General features: G+C 40.2%; 2 protein-coding genes across 2 annotated transcripts in view; one reads left to right on the top strand and one right to left on the bottom strand.

Annotated features, from left to right (window-relative positions):
- Nucleotides 1-201: 201 nt before the first annotated feature.
- Nucleotides 202-1,358, bottom strand: LOC143291029 (uncharacterized). Its single transcript, XM_076600616.1, has 2 exons — nucleotides 1,354-1,358; nucleotides 202-1,127 (listed from the first exon to the last, which is right to left on the bottom strand). The coding sequence occupies exons 1-2, from the start codon at nucleotides 1,356-1,358 to the stop codon at nucleotides 236-238; spliced, it is 897 nt and encodes a 298-aa protein (XP_076456731.1). The 3' UTR covers nucleotides 202-235.
- Nucleotides 1,359-10,631: 9,273 nt separating this feature from the next.
- The window catches only part of LOC143291273 (cholinesterase-like), a 20,355-nt gene continuing 15,070 nt past the window's right edge, over nucleotides 10,632-15,916 (top strand). The window contains exons 1-5 of the mRNA XM_076601110.1: nucleotides 10,632-10,964; nucleotides 11,695-11,844; nucleotides 13,146-13,302; nucleotides 14,826-15,011; nucleotides 15,601-15,806. Coding sequence (XP_076457225.1) covers nucleotides 10,674-10,964; nucleotides 11,695-11,844; nucleotides 13,146-13,302; nucleotides 14,826-15,011; nucleotides 15,601-15,806 — 990 coding nt within the window. The 5' untranslated portion in view covers nucleotides 10,632-10,673. The remainder of the gene's footprint in view (nucleotides 10,965-11,694; nucleotides 11,845-13,145; nucleotides 13,303-14,825; nucleotides 15,012-15,600; nucleotides 15,807-15,916) is intronic.

Raw genomic sequence — 15,916 nt, 5'->3', positions numbered from 1 at the left:
TTTTTTTTTTGTTGGGGGGTGGGGGTGGGTTGTTGGGTGGGAGGGTTGGGTGGGTGATGGGGGGGGGGGGATTCCAGAAGTGTCAGATGAGATGTTAGTGTTTCCGTCTTTCTGATCACTGAAGCACAAGTTCTGGAGAGTTGGGCGAGGGGTTTGGGGTGGTTGGGGGATAGAGAGGGGGTGGGGGTGGGGGTTGTCGTTCCTGACTGGGATCATTGAGGAGGGATTTATATCGTTATTGATTGGGGATTGAGAGTGGGGAGTTTTCATTAATGATTGGGGTTGGGAGGAGGGAGTTGTCATTCCTGACCGGAATAGGGAGGAGGAAGTTGTTGTTCCTGACTGGGATAGGGAGGAGGGAGTTGTTGTTCCTGACTGGGATAGGGAGGAGGGAGTTGTTGTTCCTGACTGGGATAGGGAGGAGGGAGTTGTCGTTCCTGACTGGAATAGGGAGGAGGGAGTTGTCGTTCCTGACTGGAATAGGGAGGAGGGAGTTGTTGTTCCTGACTTGGATTAAGAGGAGGGAGTTGTTGTTCCTGACTGAGATTAAGAGGAGGGAGTTGTTGTTCCTGACTTGGATTAAGAGGAGGGAGTTGTTGTTCCTGACTTGGATTGAGAGGAGGGAGTTGTTGTTCCTGACTGAGATTAAGAGGAGGGAGTTGTTGTTCCTGACTGAGATTAAGAGGAGGGAGTTGTTGTTCCTGACTTGGATTAAGAGGAGGGAGTTGTTGTTCCTGACTTGGATTAAGAGGAGGGAGTTGTTGTTCCTGACTGGGATTAAGAGGAGGGAGTTGTCATTCCTGACCGGAATAGGGAGGAGCGAGTTGTTGTTCCTGACTGGGATAGGGAGGAGGGAGTTGTCGTTCCTGACTGGGATAGGAAGGAGGGAGTTGTTGTTCCTGATCAGGAGGGAGTTGTTGTTCCTGACTGGGATTAGGAGGAGGGAGTTGTTGTTCCTGACTGGGATAGGGAGGAGGGAGTTGTTGTTCCTGACTGAGATTAGGAGGAGCGAGTTGTTGTTCCTGACTAGGATAGGGGGGAGGGAGTTGTTGTTCCTGACTGGGATAGGGAGGTAGAGGGAGTTGTCGTTCCTGACTGGGATAGGGAGGTAGAGGGAGTTGTCGTTCCTGACTGGGATAGGGAGGTAGAGGGAGTTGTCGTTATTGGTTGGGATCAAGAGGAGGGAGTTTTCATGAATGATTGGGATCGGGAGAAGGGAGTTGTCGTTACTGACTGGGATAGGGAGGAGGGAGTTACTGACAGGGTTTTAGTTAAAGGGGGGGAGGGGGGGGGGGGTAACAAAGTGGAGTCAAGAGATAGGTTCTCTCATTTAGATGATAAGTGTTAGCTGGCTCCATTGTTGAGTTTCGCTAGATAGATTTGATAGTAATTTGGGGGGGAGGGGGGGACATAGGGTGTGGGGGTGGGGAGGGGGGAGGGGCATTTTTGTTTTGTTTTTTTTTGTTGTAAATAGGATCTTAGATTTAACTTTTTGTGGTGTTTTTTTGTGTGTTTTGAAACCTTTATTTTTATTTGAGTGGTTGTAGTTCAGGTCAAAGGGTAATTATAGCATAGTTTCAAGTAGTTTTATAATTTTCTTTTTAAAGTCTTGTATTATCTGCGTGGTCTTCTTAGCTAAAAGGACTGGGAACACATTTGATGGTTTCAGAATTTCCAGAGATTTGAGAGTTTGGCATGGAGGAATGTGAAATTCTAGAGGAAGGGTACAGTTCTTAGGTTTTGTAGGATGAATTTGAGTTCAGTAGGAACGTCCAGTTGCCTCAGGGATGGCATATGATTTATATGACTGCTGGTCACTTGTGATCACCTGGGTTTTAAGACATAATATACACTTGGTTTGGGTTTTGATGGGTAATTTTTGGTGATGGTCGTATAAATTCAAAACTTTATGACTCGGACAGAGTTATATTGATGCACGCACATGTGCATATGCAAGTTTACAACCATGTACACATTGATACACACACACATAAACATGCACGCACGTGCACACACACACACACACACACACACACACACACACACATTAAGGTTAAAAGGTCCTGTAGCCTTTTACAGACATAGAGGCGGTGAATGAAATTGATACCCACTGCGTCCAGGGCTCAGCATTGGAAGATGGGGCCAAACCCTTCCCTTCCACCACTATAAGCCTTTCCTGACTGAAGCCATACACATACATACGGGCACACAGTGCCCATAAAACAGCAGTAGGGAAAACTGTTCGTTTTCTTCTACATTTCTTCCTAACTTGTTCTCATTTTTATGGAACATGTTCTTCTGAGATGCACATTTCCTATGTTGATATTGTTTGTGAATTTGGGTCGATTTGAACGCCATGACAGTCTGCGCTGTGTGATTGTTGAGGGGGCGCTCTTGGTTTTTTGATCACATACAAGTCTGTATTTTTTATATCAGACTTCTTTCTTTTTTTTTTTGGCTTGCATATAACCATGCATGATATTGTAAAATCAATACCACATATGCAGTGTGTAATATAAGCAATAATATGATCTTAGTTTTACCTTATATAATCCTGTACGTGACTGATTTTTTTTTTTCTATAGTCAAATGTAGTTGCAGAGTCTGCAAGTTGCAAAGATACCTCTTTTTATAAAAAAAAAAAATAAATAAATATATATATATATAACACCACTGATGCAGTGGGTGATATTAGCAATGGTGATCACAGTCTTTCCTATTATATACCTGTAGTTGACTTCTTTTCTGTTATCATGTATAGTTGCAGTCTGCACGATGCAAGAATACTACTTATTTTTAAGTTGATAACCACAGTTTGAACTCAGGTGTTGTCAAGGTTGTTGAGAAAGTAAACACATTGAAAAGTGATTTCACTCGGAGGAAAGCCATGGTCTCATTTTCTCAGTCACTTTCTCTGCCTGGTTTGTGTAAAGTGTGCAAAGGGTGCATGCATTGGAGGCAATATTTTGAGAGATGGCATACGTTCGAGGGATTTTTACATGTTGTTATAAAATGTTCTGATTTTTCCTAGAGAACTGTTGTAATCCAAGTCTTTCTTTTTCCATGTATGTGCAACATTTTCAATCAGTATTTTGGTTGTTATTTTGACTCACACTTTTAACTAGTTGAACTTTTTGTGTCTTCTGAGCAGATTTGACTTACATTGTTGTTTAACATACACATTTACATGGATAAAGGTATGCTCACACTCTCTCTCTCTCTCTCTCTCTCTCTCTCTCTCTCACACACACACACACACACACACACACACACACACACACAGACACACACACACATTTTGACATAATCCATGCATGGTGTTAGTGACAATGAGGAGGGCAAGAACCATTTAGCTTGTTCAGAAAACAGAACCATCTATTCAGGCTTTTGAACCATCTCAGTTTTCTCTCATCAATTACACATACAACAACAGAGGATCAAGTGGTTTGGACACCTCACACGTATGCCTCTGAACCAACCAGCTCTTCGGGCATACAACACCAAATACTCTGGCTGGAGAGCCAGAGGAAGACCAAGACAGCGCTGGAGCGACTCAGTGGCAGACACCCTCAGAGCCCACGAGATGTCCCTCCTCCAGGCCACTCGCCTTGCTGCAGACAGACAACTGTATCTCCCCACGACGCCCACCGGTACAAGCGGAAGGAAAAAGTAAAATAAAGTAATTACAGATTATCATTTCACTGGGGGGAAAAACAAAAAAACCAAACTTTCACTAGTTTAGACTTTATCTTCAACCCCTTTCATTGAGCAAGGCAAATCAGATATATATGCTTATTGTAGAACCGTTTCAGCAATTATGATTTTTTTTTTTTCTCCAGCTGTGACAGAGTTTTATGTTTTGTGCATTTGAATTATTTGTTTAGGTGAGTGGTACTGATATGGCTCTGTCTCTGCAGTCAGCTGGACTGTATGCAACAATGTCAAATGTCAGATTATTTGGTTCTGAGACGAAATGTGGTGGCTGTTAAAAAAGAGAGAGAGAAAAAAAAAATTAGTGATAATTCCAGATTTTTTCCTTTTTCTTGATCTTAAGGGTATATTTACGTCTTGTTCAAAACATGCGGATTTTGTATTGCAGATCAAGCCATCTGTATTTTATTAAAATGTTCACATATCAATGGAAGCTCACTTTTATCCATGTTGAGTTTGTTTGAAGTTGCTCACTTTTGACCATGTTAGATGTATTACTGTTTTTTGATATGACAAACTATTATATCATTGTGCCCTTTATGATGATATTACATTGGTGAATAGTTTGCGTTTATGGTAGTTTTCTACCTCAAGGTGTGTGTGTTAGTGTGTGTTTGTGTGTGATAGCAGTCCCTGATTGCCTCTGCAAAGAGTGTTTACAAGTGTTTTATTTTCTAGCGCAAGTCTGTGTATGTCCCTATCAGCAGATATTCATCTCAACAGTGCTCTCTTGAATTTATATAGTCATGATATTAAATCCAGAAATAAATAAAAGAGAAAATGTGTGAAGCAATTTTGCTTATGATGAAATTCATTCTTGGGGATTTATTTTTGGTAAAAGCTCAGTGTGAATCATCTGTTTGAATTTGAAAAGATAAAAACCCAGCAAATCGAAAAGATAGATACTCGACAAATTGAAAAGGTAAAAACCCAGCAAATCGAAAAGATAGATACTCGACAAATTGAAAAGGTAAAAACCCAACAAACTGAAAAGACAAAACCCAACAATCTGAAAAGATAAATATCTGTCAAATTGAAAATGTAAATACCCAACAAATAAAGGATATATACCCAACAAAACAATTGAAATGGTGAATACATAACAAAATTGAAATGATAAATATCCAACAAACTGAAAAGATGAATTCCAACAAATTTTAAAGGATGAATAACCAACAATTTGAAAAAGATAAATACCCAACAAAATTCAAAAGATAAATGCCATCAGTACAAATTTTAAAAGAGATATCTAACAAAACTTAAAAGATAAATACCCACTCCAAAGTTTTTAACACACTCAGTACGGCCAGTCCTCTCTTCTTCTCTACACAGTCCCCTCGGATGTCCAATGGGTGTCTGAATGACCCAACCTTTAGCTTCCGTCGTCAGAATTGTGGTATTCTTTGTCAACAATCAACTCTTCAGTATAAGAGCCTTCCGCTTGCAATATTTTGATGATGGTAATTGGGATGAAACGCTGTTAACGTCGTCTCTTTTGCCATTCGTATGGAGAGAGTTAAACAAATCTGATCATAACTGTACATGAGGTGCAGCATGTTTTATGACACACAAAAAAATCAAAGACTGTGGTACAAGAGGATAGACTGAGGTCACGCGTGCAGCATACACATAGCAGCATGTAAGAGAACCACAGCCAGTCGATGCTGAAGCCCTAATGCCATCATAGGAACATCTTTACATGTTACATCATCTGCTCTATCAGTATGTTCAGAACTGTTTTTAATCTGATTGATTTGGAAGGGAAGGTTTCATTCACTTTCACAATTGTGTACATCATACTTCTGGGTTTGGAGGTCAACCTTGATATGATTCTGATTCTGACGGTGTTTTGAAGTTGAGGAAAAAGGTATTGCTGTATAGTTAATAAAATATGGAAATACAAAAACATGGAGAGATGGCCTAGAGGTAACGTATCCGCCTAGGAAGCGAGAGAATCTGAGCGCGCTGGTTCGAATCACGGCTCAGCCGCCGATATTATCTCCCCCTCCACTAGACCTTGAATGGTGGTCTGGACGCTAGTCATTTGGATGAGATGATAAACCGAGGTCCCGTGTGCAGCATGCACTTAGCGCACGTAAAAGAACCCACGGCAACAAAAGGGTTGTTCCTGGCAAAATTCTGTAGAAAAATCCACTTCGGGATAGGGAAAAAAAACAAATAAAACCGCAGGCAGGAAAAAATTTTTAAAAAATGGGTGGCTCTGTAGTGTAGTGACACGTTCTCCCTGGGGAGAGCAGCCCGAATTTCACACTGAGAAATCTGTTGTGATAAAAAGAAATACAAAAAAAAAAACCCAAAAAAACCAAACCTGCTGTTCAGTCCATAGAATATGGTAATGCAGAAACAAACCAAAGCAGCACATCTGGAACTGTCTCTAAGATTCACAAATGTTAGCACGTAACTGTTGTTGACTTTGCAAAATAGTGAGGCTATTGTGAACAGGTATTTGTAGCAAATTTGTTTTGATTTTTGTTTGTGTTTTTATCTGTTGAAAGTCTTTGTCTTTCATGAAATCCAGATTGAAATACATACATATCAACTTGTGCTGTTTGATGATTTCTCAACAGTTTGAAAACCAGCATTCAAATGTTGTCACATGTAATGATGAACCTTCTTCTTGTTCTAAAAATAATGCCTTTATCAGTGTTACTCTCATTTTGTAATATTGTGAATGTGGACATTTCCTTTGAGATGACCTTGTGTGCGTGTGTGTGCTTCAAGTATATGTATATATACAGATGTAGAAATCATTGTGTAGCATAGTAACATTGACTCACAAAATTAGAAATTTTCTCTTGGGTTATGGTAATCAGTATTGATTTGTTCATATGGGCTGAATAAGTAAAGCTATAGAATTAACATAGTTCTGACTTTATATCAGGTGTAAAATTAACAGTTTGGATTAACATTAGCTGTAGAGTTTACTGTTTGGATTTACATCACTAATGGATGACCTTTCCTTTTTTTTTTTCTTTCTTTCTTTTTTGTGGACAGTAAATTTCTCTTTCCCCTTTTTTTGGCACTGTCAATATCCCAGTGGTTATGAATAGTTTGAATACACCATGACAGTTTGTATTCATTTTTATTCGTGTAATTACATCAATAATGTGATGATACATTTTTTTCTATATAGTTAAAAGAAAGAATTACTTGCAAATTGAATACGATATTCAAAAGTGGGTTGTTTTTTGTTGTTTTTTTTGTAAATACCAACATTCTCTTAATCAAGAAGCAATTAACTAGAATATTCAAGTGTCATTAGGGTTGTCGTTGTTTGTTGGTTTTTGTTATTGTTGTTGTTGTTTGGTTGTTTATTTGTTATAAATACATTCCATAGATTTACATATTTGATTTTTGCAGGAAATATAATCAAAATTTGTTCACGTGTTGGTGATTTCATACTGCAAAATGTGAAGGACTTAATATTTTAACAAGTTTTATAAATCTGTATTCATTTTGTTATTCTAAGTAATGACTGTATAAGAGAGAGGGGAGACAGAAATAAAGATTGCTATCACCTTTGTCACCAAGACTGACTGAGTAACTTGTTTGGAATGTTAAGTTATTTAAAATCAAAGATTCACTTTTGTAAATGTAATCTACAAGGATCTTATATATTCCATTAATTCATTTATTTGTTATTGAAAAAAAAATTTTTTTTGCTTGTTTTTGCAGAATTTGTAATCAGCTGAAGAGTTCAAAGTATTAGGCAATAAATAATTTTTAATGCTGGACTCTTTACTTGAGTGCCATGGTCTCATTAACCACTAATTTCAGTATTGTAACACAAAATGTGAGTTTAGACCTGGTGCTAGTTTCTTTCTATTTTATGAAAGAAAAATTCTTTTAGTGTATAAGCCCATTAATTTATGCATTTTGGGGGTCGCAGACTGTTGGATTTGTGAAGTTATAGGTTCGGAGTTCTTCAGACGTTATTGAATTGCAGTCTTGAAACTGCAGAGGCTTTATCAGCTCCTATTCAGCTGCGTATAAAATATATATATATATATATATATATATATATATATGAATACAAGTTTTAAGACATGAAGAGCCTACTGTTGTTTATATTTTCATATATATATATATATATATATATGTATATGTGCAGATAAATAGATATACCTAATGAAGATATACAAAGCAAATTTCTGTGTCACTGTGTCAGTGTAGTACATGCTTAAGATGAAATATTTCTGAAGAAAAAGAGTTACAATTTGGGACAAACTGTATTGGGTCTGTGAAGTCACTTGATTTATATCATGATTACTTCTGTTTTATCTGCTGAAATCTGGAGCTTTGATTTCCTTACGCTCTGTTAGATATATTTCATGAAGTTACAGTTTGAGATCTGCTGACTGATAAGTCTATGTGGGTTTTTTAGTTTTTGTTTTTTAATTTCAAATTGAAAAGCAAAACCATCTAAAATGAAAGGTCAGAGATTTTGTTTCTTGTCTGGTACCTACAATACAACTGACTTTTTCAAAGGTAGTTTCTGTTCATGTTTATGATAATTTCTTCAGAATCTATGTTGTGTTTATGATTTATGTTGGTTAATGCCTATCTGTCTGGTTTAATTGTTTTTTTCTACTGCAATGGAAACATTCTACTTAAGCTGCTGCCATGATTGTTTCTTCTTGTTGTTGTTGTTTTATGGATAAGAATTATTTTTGTAGATGCAAGAATTTTGAATGGAAACAAGGGAGATGTGTATTATATATTATGAGGACTATACTGCTCAAGGTTTCTTTGCTTGAATAAAGAGGTTTCATCCACGTTTGATTGTGTGGTTTTGAATGAGTGGTAAAGAAGATGGCATGAATTTGGTAATTAACTTGAGGATTCCTTAGACACCTTCCCCCTTGATCCTGTGCATTTCTCCGATCAGAAATCCTTCAAAAATCTTATCTACTTTGTTGCAGCAGGAATGATCTTCTTCATATATGTAGTGTTTGGAGTCAGGAATCTGTCCTGCGATATATATCTACAAGTTTAGGTTCAAAACGGTTGACGGGCGCAATAGCCGAGTGGTTAAAGCATTGGACTGTCAATCTGAGGGTCCCGGGTTCGAATCACAGTGATGGCGCCTGGTGGGTAAAGGGTGGAGATTTTTACGATCTCCCAGGTTAACATATGTGCAGACCTGCTAGTGCCTGAACCCCCTTCGTGTGTATATGCAAGCAGAAGATCAAATACGCACGTTAAAGATCCTGTAATCCATGTCAGCGTTCGGTGGGTTATGGAAACAAGAACATACCCAGCATGCACACCCCCGAAAACGGAGTATGGCTGCCTACATGGCGGGGTAAAAATGGTCATACACGTAAAAGCCCACACGTGTGCATACGAGTGAACACAGAAGAAGGTTAAAAACAATATTTTCATTATGGTAATCTATGTGTCGGTCAAAAACAAAGTTCCATTCTCTGCCTGTAATTATATTAGAATGTCACATTTAAAAGTAGTACTTAACCAAAAATAACATTGCATAAACTTTTTTCTTCAGAATTAACTCTCTGTGTGTGCGTGTGTTTGTGTGTGTGTGTAGACCATGCCGTAATCCCAATACCCATTCTTTTGTGATTCTATAGAGGCTATCCTATTTATTAGCATACAAGGACATGTAACATAGGAACACATCACATGATGAACCAGATGCAGTGATCTAGTTTTGTCTTGTAGTTAACTGTGGAGTTTGGCCAGTACAAGCTTGGACTGCAGCAACCCAAAAACCACTCTAGCACTGCTGGTCAATGCATGTAAACAACCATCCCTTCCCATTGCTGACAGCACCACTGTCTTTGTCTCTGCTCTTTTCATTGTATGCAGTGGCTGCTCCCATCACTTCCTCCCTGACTCTGTGTATGAAGACCTCTCTGTACTATATATAGCCTGTTATTTGTTGAATGTAGTAAATTAAGTGTCTAAAGTCAAACCAATGTTCACTCTGGCTGTAGTTTCGTGTTCACGGCAGATTTGAATCCCAGTCACAGGGGATTGTGGGCAAAGGGTGGAGATTTTTCCAGTCTCGCAGGTCAACAGATGTGCAGACCTGCTTGTGCCTGAGCCCCCTTTGTGTGTATATGCATTCAGAAGATCAAATATACACGTTAAACATCCGGCTATCCATGTTAGTATACAGTGCGTTGTGGAAACAAGAACGTATTATACCCCACATGCACAAAAGATGACCCTGTCTTCTTCTTCTTCTTCTTTCCGTTACACAACCAACATCGACTTGCCGATGACTCTGTTGTGGTTCATGCATGCTGGGTATTTTCGTGTCTCCATAACCCACCGATCACTGACATGGATTACAGGATCTTTAACGTGCGTATTTGATCTTCTGTGTGCTTATACACACGAAGGGGGTTCAGGCACTAGCAGGTCTGCACATATGTTGACCTGGGAGATCGGAAAAATCTCCACCTTTTACCCACCAGGCACCGTTACCGTTATTCGAACACGGGACCCTCAGATTGAAAGTCCAACGCTTTAACCACTCGACTATTGCGACTGTCCACACCCAGAAAATGGAATAAGACTGCCTACATGACAGGGGTAAAAACGGACCAACACGTTAAGCCCACTTGTGTAAATGAGTGAATGTGGGAGTCACACCCCATGAATAAAGGAGAAGATCCCCTTCTATCATGAATCAGTGGTGATCTCAAGAAAGCTACATTGATTGTTTATGATGAAATGCTAATAAACACACACACACACACACACACACACACACACACACACACACACACACACACACACACACACACACACACACACACACACACACACACTAAATACACGGGGGGACTTTCTTTCACAACTGACAAATTTTCAAGCATAAAGTTGCAAACACATTTCCGGTCACGTGATACAACAAATCCGGTGCCATCTTGGAGAAGTGTGCCAGTTCAAACAAACCAGGAAATGCAACCATGACATGGACACACATCAAGCAGACGCCTCTTTTTGTGGGGCTGGCAGTCTTTTCGTTTTTGCTTGTGCCATATACACATTCACAGTACACACGACCAACAAAGGAACTGAGGTTTGAAGATGGGGAAGACGTGTATGCCGATACGAAGTACGGGAGAGTGAAAGGAAAGAGCTTCCCGTCGCAGTACCATTTACTACCAAACCGCTGGGTCAATGTGTGGCTTGGCATCCCGTATGCCAAGCGATTGGAACAGTTTGGTTCAGAATGGAGGGAAAAATACCGATTTATGGTGAGTACCACAGGGAAATTATTGCAGAATGTGTAGCACGCCAGCAACCGACAGATCCTAGCACACTCGTAGAACGTCTGAATGTTGCATGGGTGAGGCAAACTGAAACAAAAATAATTCCATTTAATGATAATAAAAATGATTATAAGATAAATAGATGAATAAATAAATAAACACATTGTAAATGCAAATTGCATCCATGGACCATGATGTGGTAAACACAAATAGATGAATAAATAAATAAACACATTGTAAATGCAAATTGCATCCATGGACCATGATGTGGTAAACACAAACAGATGACAGAAACATTCTTCAGATAAACAATGAACGCAGTAGTCATTTGGTTAAAAGAGATTTGAAATCTGGGATGTACAGGTCGTTATGTGTGCAGACCTAATGCATTCATCCCCTTCATGTGTACATGTGCAGAAAATCAAATATACATGTTGAAGATCCAGTTATTCAAGTCAGCATACAGTAGGTTATGAAAAAAAGTTTCATCTGTTTATTATTTATTTTGCCTTTTAAAATGTGGAAGAATGTTGATTATGTAAGAAGATTTTAAAAAAAAAAAAAAATCAAAAAATCATGCATTGTGCTAGTACATGACCTGAAACTTGAAGACCTGTACATTCTTCTTGTAATTGAAGGTACAAAATTGAACGTAGAAAAGCAAACAAACAAACAGTAAAACGTTATACCTAAATCCGAAGTGGTTCGTTTCCAGAATCCAGAGAACCCCTCATGGTATGACACATGGGATGCAACTTACTTTCGGCCAGCCTGCCCACAGATGCCTTGGCTGATCCGTGAAACCATCCCTGGCTTCAGTGACACAGCTGAAGACTGCCTCTACCTCAATATCTATGCTCCCAGGGTGAGTGTAACTGTGTTTTTGGTGTCATATACTGTACCATGTCAAACTGATGCAAACTAGGCCTATCGGTTTGCTCTGCTTGGCCAAATTTTGCGCGGCTAACAGTGAAAAGACGCCCCTCTTTGCCCGGTCCGCTCTTAGCCAGTCAAACGCCTCTAAAAGCTATAAGTGCTGAATCATTCCTTTGGCCAAGGCTCTCCACGCCATCTTGTCAGGTTTTCAGTTTGGAACTTTAATATGTACGTGGGTGATTTGCTAATATATATATATGTATTCAAAGTTTTCCTCAAAGTGCTGAAGCATTCTCTTTACCCATCACTGTGGCAAACTGTAAAGGGAAAAGGTCAGATAAGTGGTTTTGTAAAAAGGCAGACTCAAATAAGTGGTTTTGTAAAGGTAAACATTTCACACAGTAAAGTAAGTGGTTTTGTGCCTGTATGTTACTTACAAGGTTGCATGAGAACACCATTATCATAATGATATAAATTTATATATAGTGCTGAGTCTTTTGATACAATAAATCAAAGCACTCGCACACGTGCGTAGCTCTGAAACAAAGGGGTGAAAGAGAAACTCATGAAAACATTTAGATAGAAGGCTACAGACAATATGGACAGTATATGAGGTAAAGGTATGTAGGAGTTGTTAGAAAGTGACAGGTTTTTAACTCACTGCACCCAAGCATAGCTCTGGCATCAAAATTATTTGTCTCATAAGATTGGTTTTCACGTTCTTACACATGCATGAACTACAAATAAAGGGAACTAACTTCTGCACTATTTCCAGATATGTCCACACTTGATTTGGAGGAAAAACAGTATATTTTTTCCTTCCCCCCCGCACCAGTATGGCATGGAAGCCTGCCAAGTCTCTAAACTCCTCAGGGTTGAATGAGTGCAATAGCGAGTGGTTAATGCGTTGGACTTTCAATCTGAGGGTCCCAAGTTCGAATCTCGGTAACGGCACCTGGTGGGAAAAGGGTGGAGATTTTTCCGATCCCACAGGTCCATATATGTGCAGACCTGTTTGTGCCTGAACCCCCTTTGTGAGAATATGCAAGCAGAAGATCAAATATGCACATGGTTATGGAAATAAGAACATACCCAGCATGCACACCCCTGAAAACGCAGTAAGGCTGCCTGCATGGCAGGGTAAAAACAGTCACACACATAAAAGCCCACTTGTGTGTATACGAGTGAACGTTGGAGTTGCAGCCCACAAGCGAAAAAGAAGAAGAATGGGAAGAGGTCAGACTTGAGAGAGCTGAGTGCAGGGATCTGACAGAAGGTTGATGTTTGCAGAGACGGGGAGAGACGTCGGACACGACTCGGTATCCAGTGATTGTGTATTTCCACGGAGGGGGCTTCATCATGGGGTCAGGCCATCAGTACCCTGGCTATTTCTTGGCTGAGCGCTATGTGGTGCTGGTCACCGTCAATTATCGCCTCAACGCTTTGGGTGAGTCACTTGGATTGATTGAGGCTAAGGTTATAATATATGGCCAGGCTGGGGAAGGCTCAGCGGATCTGCTATTTTCAGTAAAAGAGCAGTTGATTTCAGAGGGAATAAAAAAAATTTTCAAACTGAAAGGAAAAAATATCTATAAGTACGTTTTATTTTTGTCCAGTCCCCACGCATGTAAGCACTCTCATGTCCCCCCCTCTTCCCCCCACATACATAATGATCAGTACACACACTGTCACACACACACACACACACACACACACACACACCTACCTCTCTCTCTCTCTCTCTGCCCCTGCACTCCACCAGGGGGTATAACTCTAAGGCAGCCCCTGGACCCTTGCCGATTTTCAGAGGATACTCTCCGGGACAATTGCCCAGCCTGTTGGCCATCTAGGAGGCAAACTCATCTCCACTGAGCAGGGCCCAATCCTCGCCTTCTGCTGTTCTAACCTGCCCCAGCTGAAGTCAGGTACCCAAGCACATCTGAGTGGAGTAAGAAAAATCGGAGAAAAGTGTCTTTCCCAAGAATACAACGCCATGCTGAGATGGGGGTTTGAACCCTGATTATTATGACGGGCGCAATAGCCGAGTGGTTAAAGCGTTGGACTGTCAATCTGAGGGTCCCGGGTTCGAATCACGGTGACGGCGCCTGGTGGGTAAAGGGTGGAGATTTTTACGATCTCCCAGGTCAACATATGTGCAGACCTGCTAGCGCCTGAACCCCCTTCGTGTGTGTATATACAAGCAGAAGATCAAATACGCACGTTAAAGATCCTGTAATCCATGTCAGCATTCGGTGGGTTATGGAAACAAGAACATACCCAGCATGCACACCCCCGAAAATGGAGTATGGCTGCCTACATGGCGGGGTAAAAACGGTCATACACGTAAAAGCCCACTTGTGTGCATACGAGTGAACGTGGGAGTTGCAGCCCACGAACGCAGAAGAAGAAGAAGAACCCTAATTACTGGATTGAGTTGAATCGAATGCTATCCAGTATCCATGGATGAATGATGATGTTGTTGCGTGGACTTTGTGTGTGTGTCTGTGTGTGTAAATGTGAGGATGTGTACATAATTATATACCCATGAACATGTATCAAGACAGGTTTTCATAGTGCGTGTGTGTGTATGAATTTTGTGTGTGAGAATTTCTGCTTGTTTGTGAGTTATTGTGGTGTGTGTTGTGTAAGTATCTGACTGTGTGTGTGTAATTGTGCTTCTGTGAAAACTGTGGATGTGTGTGTGTGTGTTTGGATGGAGTTAATGTGTTTGTCAATGCATGAATATTGTTAAAAAAGAGGAAGATAGGGGAGGTTCATGATATACAAATCTGTATTTCTGTCAAGTGTACTTTGTCTAAAATACTGTGTTATTCTAAGTGCTTAAAGGTTTGGTAAACTGTCTCACATCTTCATCTTGCTGATGTTTAGCCATCGTTATTGCACAGTGAGCAACGTTAAGTTCATCTCTTTCCATTTGATTTCATTCAGTGACCAATGATTCTGTCGCAGGGTTCTTGAGCACAGGGGACAGGTACGCGCCAGGTAACTACGGGATGTTCGACCAGGTGCAAGCCCTCAAGTTCATCAAAGAGACCATCAGCGATTTCCGTGGCGACCCCAATCGCATCACCATCATGGGTCAGAGTGCAGGGGCGGCAAGCGTGGGACTTCACCTCATTTCTCCTCGCTCTGACAGTACGTCTGTGTGAAATGTCTGGCTGTTGTGGCATTGTGGAGGGAAGGGGGGTGTGGGGGGTTAATTTTGGAGGATTGTTTCATTGTTTTAAAAGAAATCAGGTGTTCTAAGGAGAAGGGCATACACGAGAATATACCTCAAAGAACTAACACACACTCACACACACATAAAAAAAAAAAAACTCAAAGAAAAATCTGAATTGATACAGATTATAATGAAGAGATTCTGTTTTCATTGAAATCAGAGACTGTCATTCTGTTATTGTTTACTTGTTTATTCACCATTTCATTTTAGTTGTTTATTATTTTATGTATTACTTTGCATTGTTTTTAATTTAAATGCTTTTTATTTTATGTATTACTTTGCATTTCTTCTTTCTTTATCTGATCTTATCACCTACTTTTTGATTTCTCCACATAAGAGGAGCGGTAGTTTGCACGGGACAGGAATCATATCCCTGTCTAAAGTCTACACCAGTGGGTCACGGTAAGCATGTTGGTTTGAATGTAATCTTAGGAATCAACTTTTTTCCTTTGATAGTAAGTGGTACTCATGAATGCATCATCTTGCTAATGTTCCCAACAACAGACCTGTTCCATCAAGCCATCATGCTGAGCGGATCGGACCTCAGCGAGTGGGCCGTGATTCCAAGCAAGGACGCCGTGGAGTATTCCCAGCGATTGGCCTACGAAGTGGGCTGCCCCACGTCAGACAACCAGCGGTTGGTGGATTGCCTGCGCTACTCCCGAAGCTTCAGTGAAATCGTCAACGCCTCTGCCAGGGTTCGAATGATGGTGAGGAGGAAGTTTGGGACTGAGAGAGTGGTAAAGTTGTGGGAGGTAGGGTGAGGTGTTTGGTAGTGTAAAATCATTGTGTAAATTCGTGCCGTATGGATTTCTTTTCA

The sequence above is a fragment of the Babylonia areolata genome, chromosome 16 (assembly GCF_041734735.1).
Source record: "Babylonia areolata isolate BAREFJ2019XMU chromosome 16, ASM4173473v1, whole genome shotgun sequence".
NCBI classification, from domain to species: Eukaryota; Metazoa; Mollusca; class Gastropoda; order Neogastropoda; family Buccinidae; genus Babylonia; species Babylonia areolata.
The sequence above is the reverse complement of the archived record's forward strand: the minus strand, read 5'-3'. Positions and strand labels throughout refer to the sequence as shown.